Below are 25,696 nucleotides of genomic sequence, written 5' to 3'. Positions count from 1 at the left end.
TATTTCTTATCCTGCCCATAAAGCCTAGAAGACCTTTGTTATCAGTACTGACTGTTTGTGTAATCAGCCTTTCTAGCTTATCTGATACTCTCCACAAGGAAGCAGAACTCAAAAGTCTGTGGAATAGCTGTTTGAAATTATCCACTTGACAAACTACAGGAGGCTTTAATACTTACCTAAAAAAGTAGCAGTCTCAGAAAACAATGTAAGGCAGATTCAAAAAGATAAACTCAAGACACTAGTCAATATAGCTGGAGAACTTATTTTATTCTTTCAATTTTATACTAGGAAGTCAACATTTAATAATCCACTGTTCACAATTGATTTATAAAAAAATTTAATCCTTAAATTGTACATCAATATCCTTGACTCCAAATTTTATCACTCGCTCTCAAGTCTGAAGAAAATGATTAAGTTCCACAGACAGCACAGTCCCACTGACATAACATTGAGTCTGAAGTCCTACACTCACATGAGAATTAAGAATAGCCAGTATCAAACTGGCCTGAAACCTGACTGTGTTCCTGGCTCAGGATACCTGTAGTAAATTTGCAAATCCACACTAAGACACAAAAATAAACTAGGGTGTTTATGCCATATAAAAAACTGTTCACAGTAGAGTAAAAATTAACATTAAAATGTTACCAAATTTCAACCATATTATGGTGTTTTATCCAATTAGCTTTCAAAATGCCTTATTAACTGTGAATCAAATGCAAGTAACTTCACGTAGGATTTTTTTTTAAGTTTGCCCAGCATTTCAAAATGGTTACAGAATTAATAAAACTTTTAAAATGTCAACATATGCTATACATATTGCACTTTTCTGCTAGGCTGGGCTAGTATCTTCCATGGCAAGATACTAAAACTATTGAATAAAATACTTTTAAATCAATAGGTACTTGATCAATTTCCCTGAAATTATCAACATCATTACCAAAATCTTCCAGGATTTTGTAAGATTTGATTCCTTAAATACAGTTTAAAGTTTAACTTAAGGAGGGAAAAAAACCCTCATATATTTGACTTTTTATGTCCTTTTTTGGTCCTTCAATGACCAAAGAGAATTTTTAACAAATTATGCTTCATGTTTCTTGGCTTAATAAAAAGCTACAATTTCTGTTATCCGAATTCAGAAAAATTATTCTAAACAAAAACTATTAATTTTGAAATGTCTATGTATGTCTGTCTGTAGGTCCCCTTAGAACCTTTCCAAACTTTAACAATCAAGAGATTTTAATTAATTATGTGCTAGAATCAAATTAGGTTAAGGAAAAACTTGTTTTGCAAAAATAAAATCACTTCCCAATATGCTTGACAGAAACAAGCTATTCATTTTCATTTGTGTTCCACTGAAGACATTACTGAAATCTGTCCAATGGTTTATTTCCAACTGGTCCACTACGGATTCTTCGGAATGTGTTAAGATTGGCTGTAGCTAGAGTTCTGACTTCCATTTGGACCCTGCTCTCCTTCACTGTTCAAGTGGGGAAGAAAGAGATTTTATACCAATTAAAAGACTCATTTTCAACACCCTGCGAAGCCTACTGATTTTTAAAGTTAGTTACTCTGTGGTACAACCAAAAAACAAAGACATTCCTGATTGTAAAATACAGATGTGGAAAAATTAAAATCCAAAAGACTAATGTTTGGTTTTATGTTTTTATTCTTACGTAACTTGGTGCATTCACACATAAGCACTCTGGAAGCTGGTGTCCATATATACTCAAAAGGTTTGAATTGCGGTATGGGATTTCATCGTCATTACAGGTATCACTCAACATAGAGATTAGAGCTTCTGAACAAATCACCTTTAAAATTAAATCTTACATATAAAATCTTATTTCTACTAATCATGAAAGTGAAGAAGTGTTCTCCCAAAAAGAAATTACTGCCCAAAGGCATAATAAAATCACATAAAATACATCAGACTTTTATATATGTGGTAATTTTTAATTAGAAAGAAAGAAATATGATAATTTCCTGGAAAATACTGAGTATTAAAATAAAAATAACTAAAACTGAAAATACCAGCAACTGTGGCAACAGGACTATTGCCTTATCTTGTCCATCATCATCTTGCAGCTTCGGGCCCTGCCACTAGTGGAGACTCACTCAGGGAATTTCTGAAAAAAATGTATCCAAAGGTAGCTGTTTGAATGACTGCTTAAACAGCTCCTTGTTTAAGTCAAATATAATTTTTTTCCAAATGGTAACATTAACTTATCAGATCTACAAATCTATCTTAACGTTACATGGCTTAATTACTTTTCTTGATAACAGTTAAGATGAATAGCATTTCTTCATTTCCCTTCTGATCTTTTTCCCTCCCCCACATGATCTGATGTACAGTGAGAGCCGAGAACCACTGAATTAAATGACCAGATACTGTTTAACAACAAAAAACCCTCTTAACACAAGTGACTCATATTAGCAAAATTATGTTACTGTGTGCCAAGGAACTTCAGGTCACTCAAAAGCCAAACCTATTTATCTTTCCAATATCAGATCATCATCTAAGTTTTTGAAAACTGCTACTGAAATTTTAAAGCAGGATAATAGCCAATAGTTGGGGGGAGGGAGGGAGATGGCACAGAATCAAACTGATGTGGAACTACTACAGAATTCTTTATCCCTGCATTTCGGGTGAACTCGGCTCATTCTGCTCTGTTTACATTTATGTATAGTATGTAGCCATATGTTGAGGGATACCTGTAATAGACCTTCCACTGCATAAGGAAAAGTTAATAGATCAGATTAATGTTTTTTTTTAAATGAGACATTTTCTATCAAGTCACAAATTTTTAAAAAATGAACAGGTATCATGAAGTTTTGGAAGAAGATAAAACAACATAATCTATGGAAAAACATGGTAATAAATATGAAATATATAATTAAATGAAATCAGTAATTGAAATCTAAAAGTACCTGTTTGGAGGAGGTTTTGGTTTTGGCATCTTACTAAGAATAGTTGCCATCTCTTTTCTCTCATCAAAATTCTTCCACTGCTCATACAGTTTTAAAATAACCCTGATTATTTCCAAAATCTAGAAGGAAATATTGGAAAAGTTCTCAGTGGCAATACCAAGCAACACTTAGTATACGAAGAAAACAGGTCACGTGCGAGGCATCCTTCAGAAAACAGTGAAAAGACGGTCTCCCCTTCAGTACTCAGGTGAGACAACCCTGCCATACATGAGAGCAGTATTTTCACTACACTGCCAGCTAGGCTATTGCTCCTGCCCTCTCGTATGCCTTGTCCATCCTTACCCACCTCTGCGGTTGGTTTCCTTCTATCTGCTGATGTCTTAAACCAAAACAAAAGAGTGACATACTAGGAATAATGGTCTAAATCATGAAGGAGTATGCCACTATACAGTACACTCCTCTAATGCCAATTATTTCACACCATTTAATGGGAGGTAGTGCAGAAAAGACTTTGTGGTTAAAAGACTCTTGACTATTCTATGCCATCAGTTAGGTTGCTCACAAACTGGCAGCTGCAAATCTCTTCCATACTGTTCCCAAATTAGCCTTTCTTCCTCACCTGCGTAGCCCTAACCTTGGCTTGATTCTAATGCTGTCAACGGATCAGCAGAAAAGTTAGAAAAATGGGCAAAAACCACTTTGCTGGGCAATAGGCTGTGTTACAGGAGTAGTGTTAGGTGGACATTAGGTAGCTTTTAAAATAATCCTGGAAATCAGAGGTTGCTTTGCAGCCAAGCAAACAAACCAGAAGTCCACAATTCTGTTTAGTTGTAAATTGAAAAGGGAAATATAATCTGAGTAGTCAACATCAAGCCTTCTTGCCAAACACATTTCTTAGTATTTTTTTACTGAAAATCTTCTTAAGTCTGGTAGACATCATGAGACTTCTAGGCTCAGAATAAATAAGAAATGATTTTAATTTTTAAATGTTTAGATGTGTATTCAACTAAGGTAATTTTTTTCAAGAATACCTTCTCCATATCCACAGAAAGCTCGGCAAACCACTGTCTGGCATCTTTCTGTTGTACAACACAGGCTACGTGTAGGCAAGCTGGGAAGAAAATGAGAGACAAAGGCCCATGTTTAACTGTAAATATAGAATGCCTGGACACAGAACTACAGGTAAGATTTCCACTTAAAATATTCATATGCACTTTCCAATATTATTTTTTAAAAATTACATACATGCACATAATAGTCACCATTGACCATCTCATCAATTTGATCTCAGATAGAGAAAAAATTAGTAGACTATATTAAGGTTCTTGACATCTGCTCCTCACTGTGTGCCAGTCATGATACAGTTGCCTTGAGTTAGGTCATGTTAGTGGGGAAAAATCCAGTTAAGAAAACTCGGGTAGGGAAATGATCCCTAAACAGTGATACGAAGGAGTGGTAACAGTGTACCCAAAAGTAGGTGTGACAAAAGAAGAAGAAAAAAAACAATATGCTGATAAATTTCAACAAAATTGACCATTTTCATATTTCAATCAAAAGCATTGTTGCCCCTGCTTTTAAATTATTTAGCAAGTAATCACTGAAAACTGGGCACCCCAGTACAGAATTCAGTAATGAAACAGAGATTAGGAAAAATGTAATTATATACAACATAATTATATACATTACATACAATATAAACTAACAGAGATAGTAAAAGAGCCCAAAGACAACACTCTACATCATAATTTTGCCTAGTATAATCCCCACTGAGCAGCCTGGCTACCCTGATCCCACACCAGCTTGTTACAAGTTATGTCCCTGGTCTGGTTACCCATATGACTTTGCTAAGGATGACATTCTGGGCAAACAGTGACTCAAATGTGAACCGACATACTGGTTGTCCCAAGTCAAACGTGACTATAAAGTAGGGTTTAGATCCAAGAGGGACTGAGAGGCCAACCGACTGAAACTATAATAGCAGGTTATTAAAATACAGTGAAAACTGCCATGACAGCCACACATGGAGTGAATAAGAGACAGAGGAGACATCCTACACGCAGACTGAAGTGATGTGGGGAGTCCTGGGGTGGGGAGGGCACCATCAGAAAAGGGATACTTGAGCCCAGTCTTACAAAAAGATGAGTAGGTGCAGAGAAAGGTATGTATATAAATAGTAAAAATAAGCTGTGGACTTTACCCAGAAACTGGGAGATAAATTCTGCCTTTTTAAAAGTTCTTTCTACCTCAGGACTTCTCAGCCTTGGCACTACTGACATTGTGGGTTGGACACATCTTGAGCCCGCCCTGTGCACTGCAGGATGCGCAGCACCCAGGCTTCTCCCCGCTAAAGGCCAGCGTTACCCCACCCCAGCCGTGACCACCAAACCCTCTCCAGCACTGCCAAAGAGCCCTGGGCATGAAATTCCCCCAGCACAGAACCAGTGACCTAGCTCTGGCCTGCTGGCCACACTGGCTCTCAGAGGACAGGGTTGCTGGAGGCCAAGTGGCCGGTGAGGAGACTGCTGTGGCCAACCTGGGCAGAAACAAGACGGCTCTGAGACTACCGAAGGACAACCGAAGAGAAGGCACAACAGGCATTGGTTACCAAGTAGTTGTAGGTTCTGAGGGAGATTAAAAAGCCCAACTGCTGGCTCCCTAAGGGACCTGCCCATGCTCTTCACCAAGCTAGCAGAGACACTAAAAGGAGCACCTTTTTGACAAAGTGATGAATTCAGTCCTGATCACAAGTCTCAGGTGCCAGTAAGATGCCAAGTGCTGCTATCTAAAAAGCAGGTGGATATAAACCACTGCTCAGGAGCAAAATCTTGGTAAAAGAAATTTTAATGTTTCAACCCAGAAGAGACAGTAGAAGCCCTGGGGCCCAGGGACACGACCCAGGAAGAACAAAGACAGCAGGGACAAAGACGCGGCCCATTCCCTCCGTCCCACCCACGCAGATCCCAGCACTCCTTCCTGCTGACCCCAGATGCCACTTCACAATCCTTCCAAATACAGTGCTTCCAGAGAGCCTCTAATATTACAAAAGTATAAGTATAACCTATTTGCCACCCCTGATGTAAGAAGGCTGAGAAACACTAACATTTAAGGAATAACTGAAAAAAAAGAAACCAGTGAAAACAGTCTGAACTGGTAAAAGAATGAGGGGAAAAATCAAGAGGATAATGTTACAGAAATCAAGAGAAGAAAGGGAACAGAAACTAGTAAGTGCCTAACGCATGGCAGGCAGTATTTGATGCTCTACAAGATACCTCGTTTAATTCTTGCCACAGCTCTGCATGGAGTCATTAGTATCCTCAACATTTTATAATTAAGGAAACAAATTCAGAAATATTAGGTAATCCTCCCACAATTGTAAAGGCAGCAAAGTTTAAACCTAGGACTAACAGCTCCTAAGAGTGCGTTCTGACCCATTACAGTCCTGCCTTCCACAGATAGAATGGTAGTCAATTTCTCCCTCCAGCAAGGCATTAAGGGCCACAGAAGCTCTGTTACTGAACCTCTGAAGAGTTAACTGAGCTTAGAAAATAAAAGACAGGCCCAGTTATTTTACAACTAATATTAGCAGGTTTAATTCCGAACTTTGCCCCCTACAAAAAAGTTCTACTCAGACACAGGTTAAAATTATTTCAAATAATTTCAAAAGAAAACTACCAAAGAATGGGACTGGGGGGGGACAAAAATCCCAATTTGTGACAGTTGCAGTTCATATTATTTAAAGTGCACATGAAAGGATTAATCTATCACTTCATGGAACATAAAAACATAAAGAAGCATAGGGTGAAATTTCTTTAAGCATGACCTAACTAGGTTTATGACGATTTCACTAACAAAGGCACACCACACTTACTTACCTAAAGCTATCATGAAAGGAGGATACAGCAGGCAAAGATCTGTTCTGTAGGTATCATTCACTATCCTCCTGTGGAAATGTAAATCATAGTATTACCGAAAGCAGGACCACCCCCTACGAGTGTACATTTCCCCCCAGAGAGGCACAGATCTCCCAACTTTCTACACCTTTTCCTTTCATATTACGGAAACACAAACATAAAGGTGAAAACAGCAAGGAAAAAAGATGGATACATGAAACTGGCAATAAATAAGCATATTTTAATGAGTAAAGTTCCAGCTAAATATATTTTAAAGTTTAAAACCCACAATAAATTATAAACATTTTTCTGATTTTTCAAAAAGTAGAAAATCAAATAGAAAACTAGTTGATATTGTTGAATATCAACAAAAGTACTGATTATTTTAAAGATAACATCTTAATGTTTATGTAGTCTTTTTATAAGAATCAAATTTTAATGGAAATACTAATCAAATAGATAAAGATTCTTAGCATTCTAGCATTTGTATACTAATACAGTTATTAAAGTTCAGCAACAGATATTTTGTTCAATATAAAATATCTTGGGGCACTGGTTTAATTACTTTAGAAATACTAAACTTCACATTTGGTTGTCAACCTTCCTAGCTAATAACATGTTACACTATGAATAACTTCTGTTCTAATTACCATGCAAGGGGAAGCAACATGTCTTCTTGGCCCATGTCCTGCACATACTGGAGCAAAGGTCTATAAGGATGATACACTATCAAGCAACAATCCTAGAAACAGTTTAAAAAACGTGTATGTATAAAAACAGATTTATTACAACACAAAAACCTTATCATTAACCAACTGATTTGTAGTTGTGAATTTCAGAATGTATTTCTCTGACTCGTGCTTGCTTCCCTCTTACTCTCGTAAGCAAGCAGTACGGCAGCCCTAAACTCTACTGTAATAGTGAAGGCAGTGCTCTCTCTGGAATATACCTTGGTAAATCGGTTGGCAGTCAGTCAGCATCCATCCCCTTAGAGACTCAAAGTGTCACATCTGCAACACACTGAAACCTCTTATTAGCCTATAAATCCGTAATTCCCAACTGGAGGAGCAGATTTCTGCCAAAGACATAATCTATCTTTAAATAACACCACACACATACACAAATTGTGCAAATAATTTACAGTGGCTTAATGTCCTGACTGGTTTGCTTGTAATCCTTTTATTATTGTTACTACAGAGCAGAAAATTTTTCTCATCCTAAGTAGGATACACAAAAAAGTTTACAGACTTCGGAGAAGCTGCTGATGATGCTAAGTACTACGATGTTACCATCATGTACCACTTGGATGGTTTTAAAATGCACCTCCCTACAAATAATTTTTTAATATAATTCCTGACTTCACTAAATTTGTAAGTAAGTTTTACTCTACTAATCACAGAGAAGAAATATACTTACCATTAATTCTAAAAGATAGAATTCACATTCTAATATCTGTTAAAAAAATTATAAATGTCAACATGAAGCCAAATTAGATAAGGCTTACGTCTAACATAATTCAGACATTACAGTGATTTCTCACCAATTTTTACTGAAGTTTTTTAATTAAGAAAATAACAGTAGCTTATAATACAATGAACATATGCAATAAAATTATCTTACTATTACACAATGCATGCAGTTATTACTATAAAACATTCTAATCCTTACAAGGGAAATCTAGCCTCAGATAAGCATTCTTACTATTTATTAGATTTTCCAATACACCTTCCACTCAATAAATGCAAAATTGAAATTATCTCCACTTAAATGTTATTTATATTATATATCAGGAAGAGGAACAAATACTGAAAATGAAATTAAAAAATGCAATTTAAACGGAATGACAAAATCCCTTGCAAGGTGGAAAAAGGACATACTATTAAAATGTTAATAGAAATTCATCTTCTAAAATAATGCAAAATGTCAAATATGCTTTTCATACTCTTCCATAATAGCAACTATCAGCCCCAGCTGCACATTAGAGAAAATACCAGGCCATGGGCCTCAAGACTGAAAATTCTGATTGAGTTGGTTGGATGGAGCCTACATCAGTATTATTAAATAGCTCCCGAAGTGATTTAACAGGCACCAGGGTTGATAACCACTGCCAAGAAGTATTTTTATAAATGAAAGAAGCAATTTAGCCTTACTTTAGAATTAAAGTCTATATTCTTATAGTATTTGAAACTGCAATTTCTAGGAAACTATTTAGTTTATTATAACATAAAATGAAGATAGTTTATACACTACTTTGACAGGTAATTTTATCTTATACAATATACTTACATGGTTCATCCTATAAGGAAATTCCTTTGGAAAGGCATATGAAAATCTAGTTTTTACTGCAGAAAACAAAAAACAACTTAAAACCAAGAAAATGGAAAAGTAAATTAAGCACAAATACCTTAACATAGCATAGAATATTAGAAGGAAGGCTAAATTATTTTTAGTAGGAGCTCTTGGAGATACTTAGGGACCCAGATTTTTTGTTTTCAGGCAAGTGGAAAGACTGAGGGGCAGGAAGCCCCAGACCCCCATATATGTTAAATTAGAGAGCTCTGATTATATATTTAATACATTAAGGGTTCTGCTTGCTTAAAAATAAAGGGATTTGTGGGGGGGGGGGGAACCACTGGATTTTATCATCTCTAAAAGATCTTCCAGCTCTAGGATGGTATTATTCTATTCTTCAGTAATTTAGCTTAGAAGAACACAGCTTATATATGTGTTCACAAATACACATATGCATTTGTAAGTACATATAAAAATTGGAAAGGTAATAAATACACCGAAAAATGTTACCAGTGGTTATCTCTGAGATTTAAGGATTTTTACTAATCTGTACTTTCTATAATACTTGTTGCTTTATCAAAAGATACCTTTTAATTAAGAGCATGAATAAGTGTACAAAGGTCTCTAGGACTTTTCCATACCACACACACACATAGATACAGTTATTACTCTTCTTAGTCACTACAGAAGTGCAAATGAAAAACCTGTTACCAAATCTTCCATCTCCTCAAAATGGTATGAGCGTATACATTCAAGTACTATTTGAGAAAATTGTATTCAGGTCATTACAATGCAAAATTTCATTCAATCACGTGACTACTGACAGGTTCTATATAGAGGATCTGTGCTGTAATCTCTTCCATTTGTACAAAGCCCAAGTAACCTCAGAGATTTTTAAAAACTTCACTGTGTGCTGTATTTTCAAGTTTTATAAGTTGAGTATCCTAACAATTGAAATAGGTAACATCTACCAAGATTTGAAACCTAAACTATTTAAACTTGACATTAGGAAATGTATCCTTAATCTCTCCCTTCCCCACTCCTTTAATTAGAAAACATACCTACTAACGTTTCTGAGTTTTACAAATCTTTCAGATATAAATTAAGATGTAAAATGTACAAGTAAAACAGGTATTTATATAATGGTAACCAATCAACAAGGTATAATTATCTCTGTACATAAAACAAATCTACATCCCTAATCCTTGGACTTTGACACCTTACTTACTGAGATGAGATTTACCTGATGCTGTCAGCCTCCTTCCTACTCTACGATAATACTGCTTTACATTCTGATTTTCGATTTTCTAGCCCTTTCCTTCGCACTTGGAGGGAGGTGCATCCCTCCTCTTTATTGCTCCCCCTACCATTTATGCATTTGCTTTCATCTGCTCAACTGCTGGTTCCTCTTTTTTTTACATCTTTAACCATTGCTCCTCCAATAAATTTACCCACTCACTAATATGCTTAAATTCCCCTAAAAACAAAACCAAATAAAACTACTACCAAATCATATGTTTCTGCTTTTAAGTAGACTATTTTTTAGAAGTTTTTAATTTGCAGAAAAAGTGAGGAGATAATAGCTTTTCCCATATACCCCTATTATGTACTGAGTGTTTATTTCCCCAAAGGTTTTTATGTTGAAGCCCTTACACACCCTGTGAAGGTACTTGGAGGTGGGGCCTTTGGTCGTTAAGTTTAGACAGGCCATAAGGGTGGGGCCCCCATATGGGGTTAGCATCCTCAAAGAGAAGGAAGAGAGCCTGAGACCCCACAAGACGGCGTAAGTGGAGAAGCAGCAGCAAGTTCACTACCACGGGAAGGACCTGAACCAGCTGCTGGACGTGCCCTCAGAACAGCTCATGCAGCCGTACAGCGGCGGCTGACCCTCGGCCTCCTGGGAGCAGGACTCACTGTGCTGGTGTTGAGGTGTACGAGGCATTTGACCTCTGCAAGGCCAAGGAGGTGCTGCTGCCCACGGGGAAGGCTGAGGTGGTGAGGACACACCTACGGGACAGGATCCTCCTGCCAGAGATGGTGGGCGTCTACAATGGCAAGACCTTCATCCCGGTGGAAATCAAGCTTGACACGATTGGCCACTACCTGGGCGAGTCCTCCATCACCTAAAAGCCTAAGAAGCACGGCCAACCTGGCACTGGGACCACCCAGTCTGCCCATTTCATGCCCCTCAAATAGCCTGCTGGGCCACTGAAGGCAAGTTATAGAGGAAGAGCGACCAGAGATCTCTCTGCCACATGAAAACACGAGAAGGCAGAAGGCAGCACGAGACTCTATGCAACTCTACTTCTTACAACTTTTATTTTTATTAATAGGCTTTTTAAAACTGAAGTATTGTTGATACACGATCTTATATTGGTTTCAAGTATACAACATAGTGGTTCAGCAGGTACCCATATTTCTAAATCCTCACCCTCTCTAGTGTAGCTACTATCTGTCAACATAGGAAAGACATTACAGAATCATTAGCTATATTCCCCATGCTGCACTACCATCCCCATGACCAACTTATACTATGATTGAGAATTACTGTGCCCTTTTATCCCCCTCACCTTCCCCAGCCACCCACCCCAGACCCTTCCCCATGGCAACCACTAGTCACTTCTCATGAGCCTACTGCTACTTTGTTCATTTTGTTTTGTGTTGTTTTGATATTTCACAAATAAGTAAAACATATGGTATTTGGCTTTCTCTGCCTGGCTTACTTCACTTAGTGCAATACCCTATAGGTCCATCCATGTTGTCACAAGCGGCAGGATCTCTTCTTTACGGCTAAAAAATATGCCATTGTGTATTTGTACCACACCTTCTTTATCCATTCGTCTATTGATGGACACTTTGGTTGCTTCCATATCTTGGCTATTGTAAATATTGTGGCAATAAACACAGGGGTGCATATGTCTTTTGAATCATGGATTTTGTTTTCTTCAGTAATTTCCTAGAAGTGGAATTACTGGGTTGTATGCTATTTCTAGTTTTCTGAGGAACTTCCATACTGCTTTTCACAGAGGCTACACCAATTTACATTCCCACCAACAGTGCGGGAGGGCTCCCATCTCTCCGCGTCCTCGTCAACACTAGTTATTTCTTGTCTTTGGGACGGTGGCCATCTGACCGGTGTGAGGTGGCGTCTCACTGTGGCTTTGGTCTGCGTGTCCCTGATGATCAGCGATGCGGAGCAGCTTGCATGTGCCTGTCGGTCATCTGTGTGTCTTCTTTGGAGAAATGTATGTTCAGGCCCTCCACCCATTTTTTTATTGGGTTATTTGTTTTTTTTGGTGCTGAGGTATATGACTTCTTTATATATGCTGGATGTTACCTCCTTATCGGATAAATAATTTACAAATAAATTTTTGCATACTGTAGGTTGCCTCTTTGTTCTGCTGATGGTATCTCTGCAATACAGAAGCTTTTTAGTTTGACGTAGTCTCATATGTTCATTTTTTATTTTGTTTCCCTTGCCTGAGATGTGTCCGTTCTTTCTTAGAATTTATCAAGTACTAAATTTCTATCACTGGCCTCGTATTTCTAAGAGGATGTTTTACTGATACATTTACATTTAGAATATCCAAGATAAATTTTAATTAGTTTCAGAATTCACTTTTCTCATCAAGCACCACTTTTAGCTCCCCAAAGGCCAGGCATGACACCTCAAAAATCATCTTCAATTCTTCTTAAATCCTCGCTTTTCAAAAGTCCTGCTGACCCGATCATTCAAATCTAGCTTGCCTGTTCTCCTTGCTGGCTGCCAAAATATTTTAATCCTTCATTGGTGCTCATCTGGGTTATTTCAATAACTTCAAAAAATTTTTGTTCTACTTTAAATTTGTTAGCTTTTATTTCTCATAGCACCCTGTGGTGACCGCACCCACTACAGTTTGCAGTTTTATATGTATTTCAAAAGGGTTTTAATTTCTTTTTGGTTATTTTAAAATCATGGTAAAATATACATTACATAGAACTTACCATCTTTAACCATTTTTAAGCATATAGTTCAGTCGTAGTAAGTCAACACACAGACTGCTGTGTGGCCATTACCATCACCAGCGCCATTTCCAGAACTCTTTCATCTTGCAAAACCGAAACTCTAGTCATTAAGCAGTAACTGCCCACTTCATCCCCTCCCTCCAGCCTCTGGCAGACACCAGAGTGGATTTCCTACCTTGATGATCTGATTACTCTAGTACCTCATATGTAAGTAGAATCACACAGTATTTTTCTATGACTGGTTTATTTCACTTAACATAATGTCCTTCAAGGTTCTTCCTGTTGGAAGATGTGAAAAATTTCAAAATTTGTGTCTATTCAACTAACACTCTCCTCCAAATCATTTTAAACTAATTTTGCCAGATTTGTCTTCCTAATGCACAGTTATGGCATCATCCTCATGTTAAAAAACAAAGCTTTCAAAGGTACTATCATTGTCAAGAGAACAAATTGCAGATTCCTCACTGAGGGCACTCTTTTATCTGGCCTTAGCCAGGTAGGGCTTTTTCCCACTATTTTCTTACTTACCATTCACTAGTAACTCATTAGTTTTCCCTATTTTTGACCAAAATGTTCAGTGTTTCTAGGCTGTCTTTTGCCTACATTTACCCAGGTTAAAATTCTGTTTTTTCACCAATTTCTATTTAAGCCTTTCTGGATTGATCTAACAATATTTTCCCACTCAAAACAATCACTGAATTCTCTCTCTTATGCCACTATTGTCTTCGGGATTAATATTTGGATATCCATGTCTTAGCTCTTGTTCCTAAGTTCCTTGTATGTATCTGTGTACCCACCACGGCATGCATTGCATTGCTAATGATGCTGTTGCTGGTGATGAGCGCCGCCACTGAAGTTTACTGAGTCCTACGGACTGAACTGTGTCCCACCCCACCCCCCAAATTCTTATGTTGGAAGCCCTAAACCCCAGTGGGACTGATCTGGAGATAGGGCCTTTAAAGAAGTAATTAAGGTTAAATGACATCGTACGGGTGGGGCCCTAAACATTATAAGAGGAAGAGGAAGAGACACTTGGGGTACATACACGCAGGAAAAGGGCCATATGAGGCCACAGCAAGAAGGTGGCCGTCAGCCAGCAAGGGAGAGAGTCTCAGAAGAAACTGTTGATACCTTGCCTTTGGATTTCCAACTTCCAGAATTGTGAGAAAATAAACTTCTGTTGTTTAAACCACCCAGTCCCTGTCACTTTGTTACAGCAGCCTTACCAAATTCATACACTAAACAAGGCACTTGTTTTAAGAGCTTTATCACTATTAACTCATTTCACCCTCATAACAACCCTATGACACAGTATGTTCACCTTGCAGATAAGGAAACTGACACTGAGGTTGTATTTTGCTTGATTTACCACACAGAAAGAACAGAGCTATCATTTGAAACCTTTGCTGTCTGGGCCTATATAATACACTACAAAATTTATGAAATAAATAAAAGTCAATGAGAAAATTTTCCTATTCATGGATAACCAACCACTCTTATGAATATACCTTTAAGCCTTTGCATAATAAACATTGGTAATAAATATTTTACATTTTTTATAATATACACCTCCTAAAACATTTGGAAAACAAAGACTAATGTAAGAAGAAAAATAAGGCACCTATGACCTACTACTCGGAGATGAGCACTGCACACATTCCGCTACATTTCCCATTCCAGTCATTTCCATTTTTTAATAATTCAGTTTTCCAAAGGGCAATTCAATACTTATCAAAGTAATATATTTGGTATATTAAATTCCATGGCAAAACTGATTATTACTTTTCTATCCCTGAAAGAATAAGATATGACACAGAAAAGATGAATTAAATTATGACATCTTCTGGATGTATATGGAGCAGAACGGGGAATGACTCAAAAACATGAAAATTAGTCTCACAAACTTATTAGGCTCACAAACTTAACATGACAGGCATTCTCTGCCTCTTCTGTACAAGATTACAGAAGTAAAAAAGTAATAGTAATTATCTGAATCATCTTTCATTAGGTGACTGCCTTTTGCTTAACCTATGAAGATGGTGCAGAGTATAATGTGAATTCTTTGTGTGCAACACTGTACAGCTGCTACTTTACAAAGTTACTTCCTTTAATGTCATGACTCACAGGCAGCTAAACCCCATCTTTTTGGATGAAAAACTAAAGCCAAAAAGTAAAGCAACTTGCTGAAGGTTATGCAGCTGCTGCTCTGAGACAGAGCTGGGGCTTAGAACCAGCTCTACTGACTACGGAAGCAGCACTGCTTTCCAGCACCGTCTTTTCCAATGTGGAGGGAAAATACTTCTAATTCCCTAAGACATACATTACAGTTACTAAAGAAATAGGTTCCTTCACCCACAAGAATAACACAATGGCTAATCATTAGGAAGCAATTAAATAAAATTGGGAAATGAGGTTTTTCTATACTCCTATTATAAAATTAAGAACCACTGAGTTGAAGTTTTTGGGTCAATAATTACTATCCATTTTAAATATTAAAAGTAATGTCTTAGAAATAATACTAATCATGTTTTTCTAAATTTTTGTATTTTAACTTTATTTTTAGCCAAATATACTAGTTATAAAGGTGACCTCAGGAGATATAATAAACCCAACTAATCTCTCACAGGTCTCATGAACTGAAACACATTTGGGTCTTATGGAGCTTTTTTAGAATCCCATCCTTAAAGCAGGATATATTTTTTGCACTTACATACAGAAGTAGCAGCAGAAATCAATCTTGTATTTGAGACTACTCCAAATTCCTAGGGAAAGAAAAATGGATAAGATCAGGTACACAGTAACCCAATGAACCCAAGGGTACTTGAGGTGTCCTCAAAATGGAGTATTTCCTATGTTCTCCCATGTTTATGGTCTGTTCATCTTTTGCTTACTTGAGGTATGAAGTACTTAAATCTCTACAACTGCTACAATTTAAGACAAATGTTCAAATAATTTTATAATTTAACACCAAATTAGAAACAAAGCCTTAAAGTGACAGCATCAGTTTTTTGCACTCTAATTTCCATGATTTTTTAGATTCTACACTTAATTGCAAGAATAGTATTAAGTGCTTCCTATTCAACTGAATCTGGACTAACAAACAGGTACTTTATGATATTTGATAATAAATCAGTTGAATCTCTGAAGATGAACGTTAGTATTACCAAATGAACTCAAAAGCCCATACAAACAATTATTTTTTGGAACAAATCTTATAATCATTATAGTATAAGACTTCTAATGTCAGTTCCCATTTTCACTTTGAACTTATATGCCACCACTGTAAAGATAACTAAAATTTATGAGGTGATCCACCTTATGTACATTGTATCATTTAACTTGATTAAAGTCTTAAGATTACTTATGTCTTTACTTCATTTTAAAACAAAAAAAATCAAGAATTGGCTCCTTATCCAACTAGTCTATTCAAATACTTTCAACTTGCACCCTTATCTTGTGTGTGGGGGAGTGTGTACACGTATGTATATTTGTATTTACGTTTAAAACTCAAATCATATTAAATGAAACTAAAAAGTAACTGCCTGACATATTCTTAAATGCCTTTTCTATACAATTCCTGCACAAGTGTACAAAACACAAAAGATTTGGTCACAGATAGATTTTTTTTTTTAAATGCTATAACCAAATATGAAAGGGTACATTTTTTTCCAGGAATAATTCTTTATCCAAAAATCTTTCACTTTCGAGTAATTCCTTACCTAAAACTTTCATGCAGTAAATCATTTAACCAAAGATATTTAACTAACGAGATAAATTAAAATCCCCAAGTTAGTCTGCAAAAGAGTATAAGTTTATAAAGTTTATAAAGATTTTTGTCTATGTTTCCCATACTGGATGTGCTTCAGGTACAGAAAATTACATGGTAGTATTTGGAAAAACTGCCCTATAATTCAGGCCTTTCATGAACACCTTCTTTTCCATTAAACAACAACAATAGGACTGGTTTTGCCTCCTTAAACTACCACTTAGAATTTGAAAACCTTAAACCTATAGAAAGCTTGTTTTAATATTATTTCTAATGATCAATTCTCATTATTTTAGGTAACAGTTGGGAAAGATGTCATGAATAAGCCTAAATAATGACTAAAACAAAACAAAACAAAAATGAGTACCAAAAACAATGCAAACTTACTAGGTTTAAATTATACTTAATACTCATGAATAAGATTACCATTCTAAAGGCACCTGAAAATAGAAACATAATATAAAATGCTTCATAACACTAAAGATTGCATGGATTATTATGAAAACCAGTCAATATCTGCTACTATTGTCTGGATTTTAGCTGAGCTCTCTCAAAAATAGTGAAAATGTAAATAAAGGTGAACAGAGCTTTGGTCTCAGCTGCAAGTTCCCAACTCCCCTCTTTCTCCCTCACCTGATTTCTCTACCCCCACTGCCCTAACGAATTATCATTAGAATCTATATAGCCGGAGCCACACCCAATCCTTGCCTTCCCTCCTGCCTCCCCTATGTCCTGGCAGGTAGCGAGTCACCCGGAGGCAGGGAAGGAACACAGGAGGACAAAGGGAGCCTATGGAGAAAGAGGGTCATGGGAGGAAGGACTACAACTCAGGTTATGGTAGAGAAGCTGTACACTTACAGAATACTACTTAGTGCCAAACAATGTCTTAAAGGCAGCGGAGCGAAGCAGTTAAGAGCCATGGGATTAGGAGCCAGACTCCCAGGGTTTAAATACTCACTCTGCCACTTACCAGTTCTATGATCTTAGGCAAGTTTCTTAACTTCTCTGTGCCTCAGTTTCCTCATTTATAAAATGAGGACTCCATAGTTTGTTATAAGGATTAAATCAGTTACAGTCATAAAAAAAATGTAGAATAACATTTGGTACATAGTAAGTGGTATATAACTGTTAAATGGATATATAAAATATGTATATACTTTACATATAACATATATATAATATATAGATATATATATAAAATATGCATATATACTACTTATTTTGATTTTTATATGAATTTCAGCATTTTGCATAAATCTCTATCTGTTAGTATTTTTACACTGGTAATGTGAAAACTGAGGCAGATTAGCCAATACACATTGATTATGCTTTGATGAAGAACAGAAAATTATTTCATACCTCTACTTTGGATGCCAAAAACACACATGTAGGAGCCATTAACACAGGATCTATACTTTTCAGAGAATACCTAAAATATGATAAAACAAAGTTAAATGTCACTCATGTATAAAACACACTGGGAAAAAACATCAAGATAACTCTATGACAGTCACATAATTCATTTGTACTAAGGTTCATCAACATTAAGTAAGAGTTTCAAACAGGCATAACATATTCCCAAAATAAAAGTCCTACCTGGCATAGAATCTCTTGAAATAGACTGTTGCAGTGGCAATAACTTGTTGTCTTAATTTAAGATGTTCACCTAATGCTTGGATAACTAAAAGAAAAATAATAAAATTTAAATGTGCCTTCTGGTATCATTACAACATTAACATTGAACAATAATTTCCATGTGGTTCAATGGTTCAATCATGACTATATTCATTCTCAACAAAGGGAAAAACCTATACATGCTGTAAAGCTCTACTTTGATCAGTGTTCTAGTACCAAATTTATTTAAAAAAACTTACAGGTGTGCATAAACAACAAAAAAAACCCAGAAATTGCCCCATAGCAAACACTATTCTTGCATTAAGGAAGTTGAATGATGGGTATCTACCCTCTTATCTTCTAAGAAGTTTATATACTTTCCAAATTATCTTTAGAATATAAAAAGGAAATATTAGATATCTATCAACTAATTAACAACTACTGCTTTATAAAGTTTATTTCGAACTCCATAATGAATCATCAAAACAACAGAGAGGTAGGTTTGCAGAAGACTAAACTGAGGGTTAGAAAGATTCAAAGCCACCACAGGGCAGAGGAAGGATCTTCTGACTCCAAATCCCCTTCCCTCTAAAGGAAACTTGTAAGATAGGAAAGACCAGTACAGAATGTCAATCCAAAGAATCACTTATCCTCTATATCATATAAAAAAATTAAGTATTTTGCTTTAGCCAATCTTAAAGTGGGTTTAATAATGCATATAAAAACTTTGGGATATTAAAGACCACTTTCAAAGTGTCTTGAGTGTCTGACATGTAAGATTCACAAAAGACTTTATTTAGATCACTTAAAAAGAAAGGTAAATGAATGTAAGTTGTATAAAGAATACATGTATAAATAAAAATGTTAAGTAGGGACTAAAACAGTCCATCACAAATTACCATACAAAAACATTTTAATTCAGAGACAACAAGCTGCACCATTTCAACCAATTTTTAAAAGTTTACCATTTGTAAAAAATATTTGTAATTTCCAATATTCTTCTTCGGCAAGAAACTTTAAGTCCTTTTGGCGTTCCTTCAACAGATCTTGTTTATCCAAAATCCATTGCAAACTAGAAGAAGCAAAGATGTTAAGACATGCTACAGAAAATCAACTAACAAAGTCACAGAAAACATTCTAAGACTGAGCAGGCTGTTAACATTTTGAGAAATACAAAGTACAGTAACCTTGAGAGAGCATTTTTCGCATTTCTTGAGACTTCAATACTGAGAATTACCTAATAAATGAAAATATGCCCTGAAAAATATTCTCATCTTTTATTTCCTTCTGTCTCTCCTTCTCACTAGTTTATACTGCACAGTTGACCCTTAAACGATGCAGGGTTAGGGGCACTGACACCCCCGCAACCTGCCCTGTGCAGGTGAAAATCTGTGTGTAACTCTGATTACCCAAAAACTTAACCACCAATAGCCTACTGTCAACTGGAAGCTATACTAATAACATAAATGGTCAATCAACACATAAATTGTATATGTATTATATACTGTATTCTTACAATAAGGCAGCCTAGAGAAAAGAAAATGTTTTTCAAATTGTTACAAATCTCCAACATTTCCAATATATTTATTTTAAAAATTCTAAGTATAAGAGGATTCACGCAGTTCAAACCTGTATCGTTCAAGGCTCAACTGTATTTCATTGCTTCTAAGACTCATATTTGAAAATATATTTGCACCCCTGTTTACTACAGCATTATTTACATAGCCAAGATATGGAAGGAACCTAACTGCCCATAACAGATGAGTGGACAATAACACATGGTATATATACATTATGGAATATTAATCAGTCATTTAAAAAAAGAATGAAATCTTGCCATTTGCAACAACATGGATGAACCCAGAGTGTATTTATCCTAAGTGAAATAAGTCAGCAAGAGACAAATAGCATGATTTCACTTATACATAGAATCTAAAAAAAACAATTAAGAAAATCCCAGGAATAGACTCATAAATACGGAGAACTGACGGTTGCCAGAGGGGAGAGGGAGACGGAGAGACAAAACAGATGAAGATGATCAACAGGCAGAAACGTTCAGTTATAAAATAGGTAAGTTACAGGGATGAAAGGTATACCCATGGTGAATATGGTCAATAATACTGTAAGAACATTGGGATGGCTCAGATAGTAACTACACTCCCGGTGAGCATTTTGTAATGTATCTAAATGTTGAGTCACTAGCTGTACACCTGAAACTATTATAATACTGTCAACTATACTTCAATTTAAAGAAAAATGGAATAATCAGGGATGCTTAGCCTTTTAATTGGTAGTATGTTTATTCTTTCAAAGTGATACATAAAATAATGGTGAAATCATCTGGCACCAACTGATGGTGCCTTCAATTTAGTAAGTGTATCTTTTCTCAGTTGTTCATGAGTAACTCAAGTATCCAATATCCCTACCTCACAAATTCTGATATTAAAAGCTGCTCAAGAATTTATTACACTGATAACCTCCCTCTTCCTGCCAAGTCAAATCTACTATTTATAACCAGAGACATGAAATTGACATAACCCCAAAAACTATTCTGCAACTTGCTTTTGTTACTCAGTATGTACTGGAAGTCTTTTTATGTCAATGATTTTGTTATTCAGTATTTTAAACAGTTCCATAACATTATGGATGATCATTATTTAAGTAATCTCTATAGATAGGCACTGAGGTTTTTTGCTCACTTTACAAATAATGCTTTAATGAATATCTCTGTAATTCATCCTTTTATATTTCATTAATAATTATTTGGAATAATGTCCTACATGTAGAACTGATGGGTCAGTTTTGCTGGTAATTCTGATACACACTGTCAACTTGTGTTCCATAATCACACCAATTTCCATTCCTATTAACAGTACATGAGGGTATCTTAAAATATTTACCCTATGGGTTACTGTCAATCTTTTAAATACTTCACAACTTAAAGGCAAAGTAGTACCTTACCGTTTTGCTTTTAATTTACTTCTGAGGTTAAACATTTTTCTATGCCTTTATTGGCCAAATATAGTTCTTTTGTATACTCTAATTCTAAGATGACAATTTTCCTAATGGAATGGTCACCTTTTTTATGATTAAGAGATTCCTCTTAACTAAAATTTGTGTATCTTGGATAATAAATCATTTGTCAAATATGCTGCAAATATTTCCCAAATTTAGCATTATCTCTTAATACTTTATTACTTCTAATTAAGAAATCAGAATCACATTTTCATTAAAATCTACCCATACTTTACTTGGATTTTATTTCTTTTACGGATGGGAGGGCCTTCCCTGACACAAAATGATAAAAAAAAAAACAAAAAAAAACACCGAAAACCATTCACTCATATTTTCTAATACCCTAGGCTTTTTTCTTTCAATTTGTGATCCATCTGGAATTAATTTTGGTACAGAGTGTAGAGATCCAGTTAAATGTTTTGTCAAGTGGTTATTCAAATGTTATTATCCTGCATTATTTTCTGATGCATAATTCTCAATGTATTTGGATCTTCTTCACAATTTCTGAATTTTAACATTTTTCTTATTCATATGTCATGCTATTTTAAAACATTTAAAATTAAATAAGCAAAATCCAATATGGATAACATCCCCTTGGTACTATTCTTCAGAAAATTTCTGCTATTCTATTATAATTAAGATTCTAAGACCTGAACTGAATGTTAGAATCACTATAAGTCCCAAAAAAACAAATTCACCCAAAATTTTGTTTGGAATTGCACTAAACTTATAGGGTCAATATAGGGAGAAAAGATATCTTTACAATGCTAGAATTCAGACTCCATTTATTAAAATCTTTATGTTCTATTACAGAATTACAATTTTTTCTTTCTATAGGTCCTGTATATTTCTTATTTATTCTTTAAGTATTTTGTTTTCTGTTGCTACCGTAAATTATATTTCCCTATCATTAATTTAAAAGAAACCTTTTTATTTTCACATTTTGTAACAGGTACCTTATTAAACCTTTGTTATTTCTAATAATTTTTCAATTAACTGAATTTTCTAGTTCATTGCCTTCACATATTCATAATTTTGCCCCTTTTTTTGTATCTCATTCTATCAACTGCATTGAATAGTATAAACAATGTTTAACAATGTTACACAGGCAGCCTAATTTTCCTAATGTTTCACCACTAAATATGTTGATGCTTTGATATGTTTTTATCATGGTAAGAAAGCATCCTAGTTGTTTTACTTTACTAAGAGATTTAGTCAAGAATAGATGTTTAATTTTATTAGATGTCTTTTGATACCTTAAGTGTTTATTAACAGACTTCCTAATATTGATTATATTTCTATAATAAAATCACTGTCATTTTTATACTTTAATGTAATGTTAGAGTCCATCTGGTAATACTTTTATGATGTTCAGTATTCAAAAGTGAGCGTTTTAAGTGCTACCTTTGCTAGACTTTATGAGTGTTATCATAGCTTCAGAAAGAAAACTGGAAAGCTTTCTTTTTGTGTGAACTGGAGTCATTTCAACAGCAGATCCTCTTCAAAATGGAAAAAAAATTACCCACAAAATAGTATGGGCCTACTGTTTCTGAAGGATAGCTCTCAGTTTCTTTTGGCTTTCAAATTTATTACTATGGAAATAACCCAAAGGTACATCTAGGTTTATTTACCTTTCTCATTACTAATTTTTTATTTTTATCATTCCTTTTCTTCCCTGATTCAACTAGCAGTTTAAAGTCTACTTCCAACGAACCAGCTGTTCTAATTTCTGACAATTTTTTTCTTATAGTATTTATAGTTTCCTAATTAAGCCTTTCTCTTTTCTTCCCCTTGGGTTTACTCCACTGTTCCTTTCCTTTTTAACTTCCTTAAGGAGAATACTTACTTCATTTTTATTCTTTCTCAGTTACTCAGGATGTTAATTTATAAGTTTGGCTTTGGCAACATCCCATAGGAATGGATATTGATCTCATTATGTTATTTCTTTGATACTATATAACTGTATGTTGTTTCCTACTTGATACAATAAAGTATCCAGAGTGGGTTTTGTACCTTTAGTTTTTGTTACCTGTTCCTTAATTCAGTCAACTAGCAAGTATTTAGTGCCCTTCTGGTTTTCTGCATCTTAGTCAAAGAACGTGTTGTGTGCTCTACTTCAACTTTCTAAAAAAATAGTATGATTCACTCTGTTCCAGAATTATCATCAATTTCATCTCCACAGTCACTTAATGTTTTAAAAAAGATAAATTTCACAAATATTTAAAAGTTTTTCCTTACTGCCTGTAGCATGGAGGTAAACCAAGAACACTTGTAATAATATATTTCATCAAATTTAAGATTACAGTGATTGTAAGATTCACCCCTATTTCATGTGCTATTAAGAAAAATAAATTGCCATGATTTCAGAAATGTTAAAATGCAAATCTTCAAGCCATAAAATACACCATATTTCATGTACATTTTCCACTTCCACCAAAATCACCTGAAACAATGGCCGGCAATTCATTCTTTTTATTTGTTCTTCCCAAATTGATTTTATTGTCTTTCATACTTGTTATGTTACCTTTTGCAGGTCATAATTCTTAAGGGATTTGTAAGGCTAAGTGACCCCTTCCTCCAGAACTACTTTGTGTGACAAGGATAGTTCCCGAAACGCACATTTAATATTACAATAATTTTATATTTGAAGTGAAAATAAAACTGTTTTTATAAAATATAAATTTTATACAACCAGTAATAAAAGCCAAAAGGAAATGAAAGTATAATACAAATGCTTATCAAATGGGGGGCTGTATTTTGTTTTTCAAGTCGAAAAATGGCTATAACTTCTGACAATCAGCAATTAGCTACCTGTTGATTCTCTCCCCTTCTTCCGAAGTTTATTAGAATACATTTCCACTACCTAGATTTTCTGTATTTTAATTATGCCCAAGCAAAATTTCAGTGGGTGAAACAGTGCAAAATAAAAGTATGACCAGAAGTAAAGCTTCTATAGCATTTCTACTCCACAGAGTCACTTTCCAGCAAAAGGAAATACTGCGTTTCTGAAATAGATCCCCGAGCCCATGTTTCTTTCCTGTCTCATGCAGAAGGCTAAAAAAGAATGAACAATAGGAATCCATCTTCTTCACAGAATCAGAATTCAAATGACAGTTACTTATGTTCCTTTAGCATTAAAAATTATTTACACTAACATAATATTATCAGGTTCTCATCTTTTCAGCTGTACAGTGGAAAGCCTAATCAAAGTTCCGTGAGTCCCACCTTCCTTAAACGAATTTAGGGGAAAATGTTTTTCATATTACTCTAGCTCTTCCATGGTCCCCCCCAACAAAAACTTATTCACACAAAAGGTTAAAGAAATCGGCCAAGTCGCTGGAAAATACACTATTCAGACAAAATACAAGGCACAGACTAATGGATTAATTTTGAGATCACCTGCCTCATCTAGGCATGAAGTAGTGGCAGGATGCGGTTAAGCATCAACAAGCCTGACTCCTTCCTCTCCTGGAAATAACACTGAATCCACTCAAAATAGAAGATGAACGACAAAAGACTACGTTGCTGACCCACTGAAAAGATCCCAGGCAAAAGTGAACCACACTGTCCTGAAAAGCCAGCTCCACATCCCTGCGCCACGCTTCCCACTTACCTGCGCCCAGCCCAGCCCGACACCCGCCTCCCCTTCAGGCCTAGCTCATCCAAGAATCCCAAGTTAAACTCCCGAACCGTCCCTCCTCGAGGACTGAACCCCCGCACCCCCACCTTCCCCCGCACAGATCTCCTCCCCTCCCCGAAACACGGCCAGGGGACCGCGAGACGCGTGTGGACGGAGAGACGCGCATCCCGAGTCCGGCCGCCGCCGCCTCCCCGGAGACCCCGCGGCGTCGGGCCAGGGCCGGGATCCAAGACGAGGGGAGCGGCAGGCCCCGTCCCCAACCGCCCAAGCGCCAGCCCCCAGCGAGAAGGCGGAAGGCCGCTTACTAATGGGAGCTCTGCCAAAAGTTCCCTGCCATGGAACACAGCTTGCCCTGATAAAAAAGCACCAGCCGGCGGAGCGGCCCGCGGAGCGACCATAGACCCAGCCCGCCCGGTAACCGCGCTCCTGGATCTGATGTGCTCAGCTCCGCTCCGCGGCGGCGACGGTGGAAGGAAGAGGATGGCACCCTGGTCGCCTTGACGCCGGCCGGCAACACACTACTGTGTAAACCCGTTCCTATGGATA

At 36.1% G+C, this 25,696-nt stretch overlaps 1 protein-coding gene across 3 annotated transcripts; it reads right to left on the bottom strand.

Annotated features, from left to right (window-relative positions):
- Positions 1-248: 248 nt before the first annotated feature.
- Positions 249-25,696, bottom strand: CCNC (cyclin C). 3 transcript variants are annotated; one of them, XM_017654460.3, is made up of 13 exons: positions 25,456-25,628; positions 19,461-19,567; positions 18,478-18,562; positions 18,241-18,310; positions 15,826-15,877; positions 9,105-9,160; positions 8,235-8,270; positions 7,469-7,560; positions 6,801-6,868; positions 3,960-4,039; positions 2,929-3,047; positions 2,032-2,126; positions 249-1,477 (listed from the first exon to the last, which is right to left on the bottom strand). In XM_017654460.3, exons 1-12 carry the CDS (start codon positions 25,485-25,487, stop codon positions 2,075-2,077), a joined length of 849 nt encoding a protein of 282 aa, XP_017509949.1. In that variant the 5' UTR covers positions 25,488-25,628; the 3' UTR covers positions 249-1,477; positions 2,032-2,074. The 3 variants fall into 3 exon arrangements, with proteins under 3 accessions (XP_017509949.1, XP_017509948.1, XP_073077019.1); XM_017654459.3 differs by lacking the exon at positions 2,032-2,126 and having other exon boundaries at positions 25,456-25,694; XM_073220918.1 differs by lacking the exon at positions 249-1,477 and having other exon boundaries at positions 1,649-2,126; positions 25,456-25,696.

The sequence above is a fragment of the Manis javanica genome, chromosome 13, assembly GCF_040802235.1.
Source record: "Manis javanica isolate MJ-LG chromosome 13, MJ_LKY, whole genome shotgun sequence".
In the NCBI taxonomy this organism is placed as follows: domain Eukaryota; kingdom Metazoa; phylum Chordata; class Mammalia; order Pholidota; family Manidae; genus Manis; species Manis javanica.
Note: the sequence above shows the minus strand (reverse complement) of the source record. Positions and strands in the feature narration are given on the sequence as shown.

Coding starts and splice junctions, on each gene's coding strand:
- CCNC (XM_017654459.3), bottom strand. CDS start 25,487: ATGGCAGGGAACTTTTGGCAGAGCTCCCATTA. Junction 9,161..15,825: donor TTCTGCTGCTACTTCTGTAT/GTAAGTGCAAAA, acceptor TGTTTTCTGCAG/TAAAAACTAGATTTTCATAT. Junction 1,478..2,928: donor CCAAAACCTCCTCCAAACAG/GTACTTTTAGAT, acceptor CCACTTGAACAG/TGAAGGAGAGCAGGGTCCAA.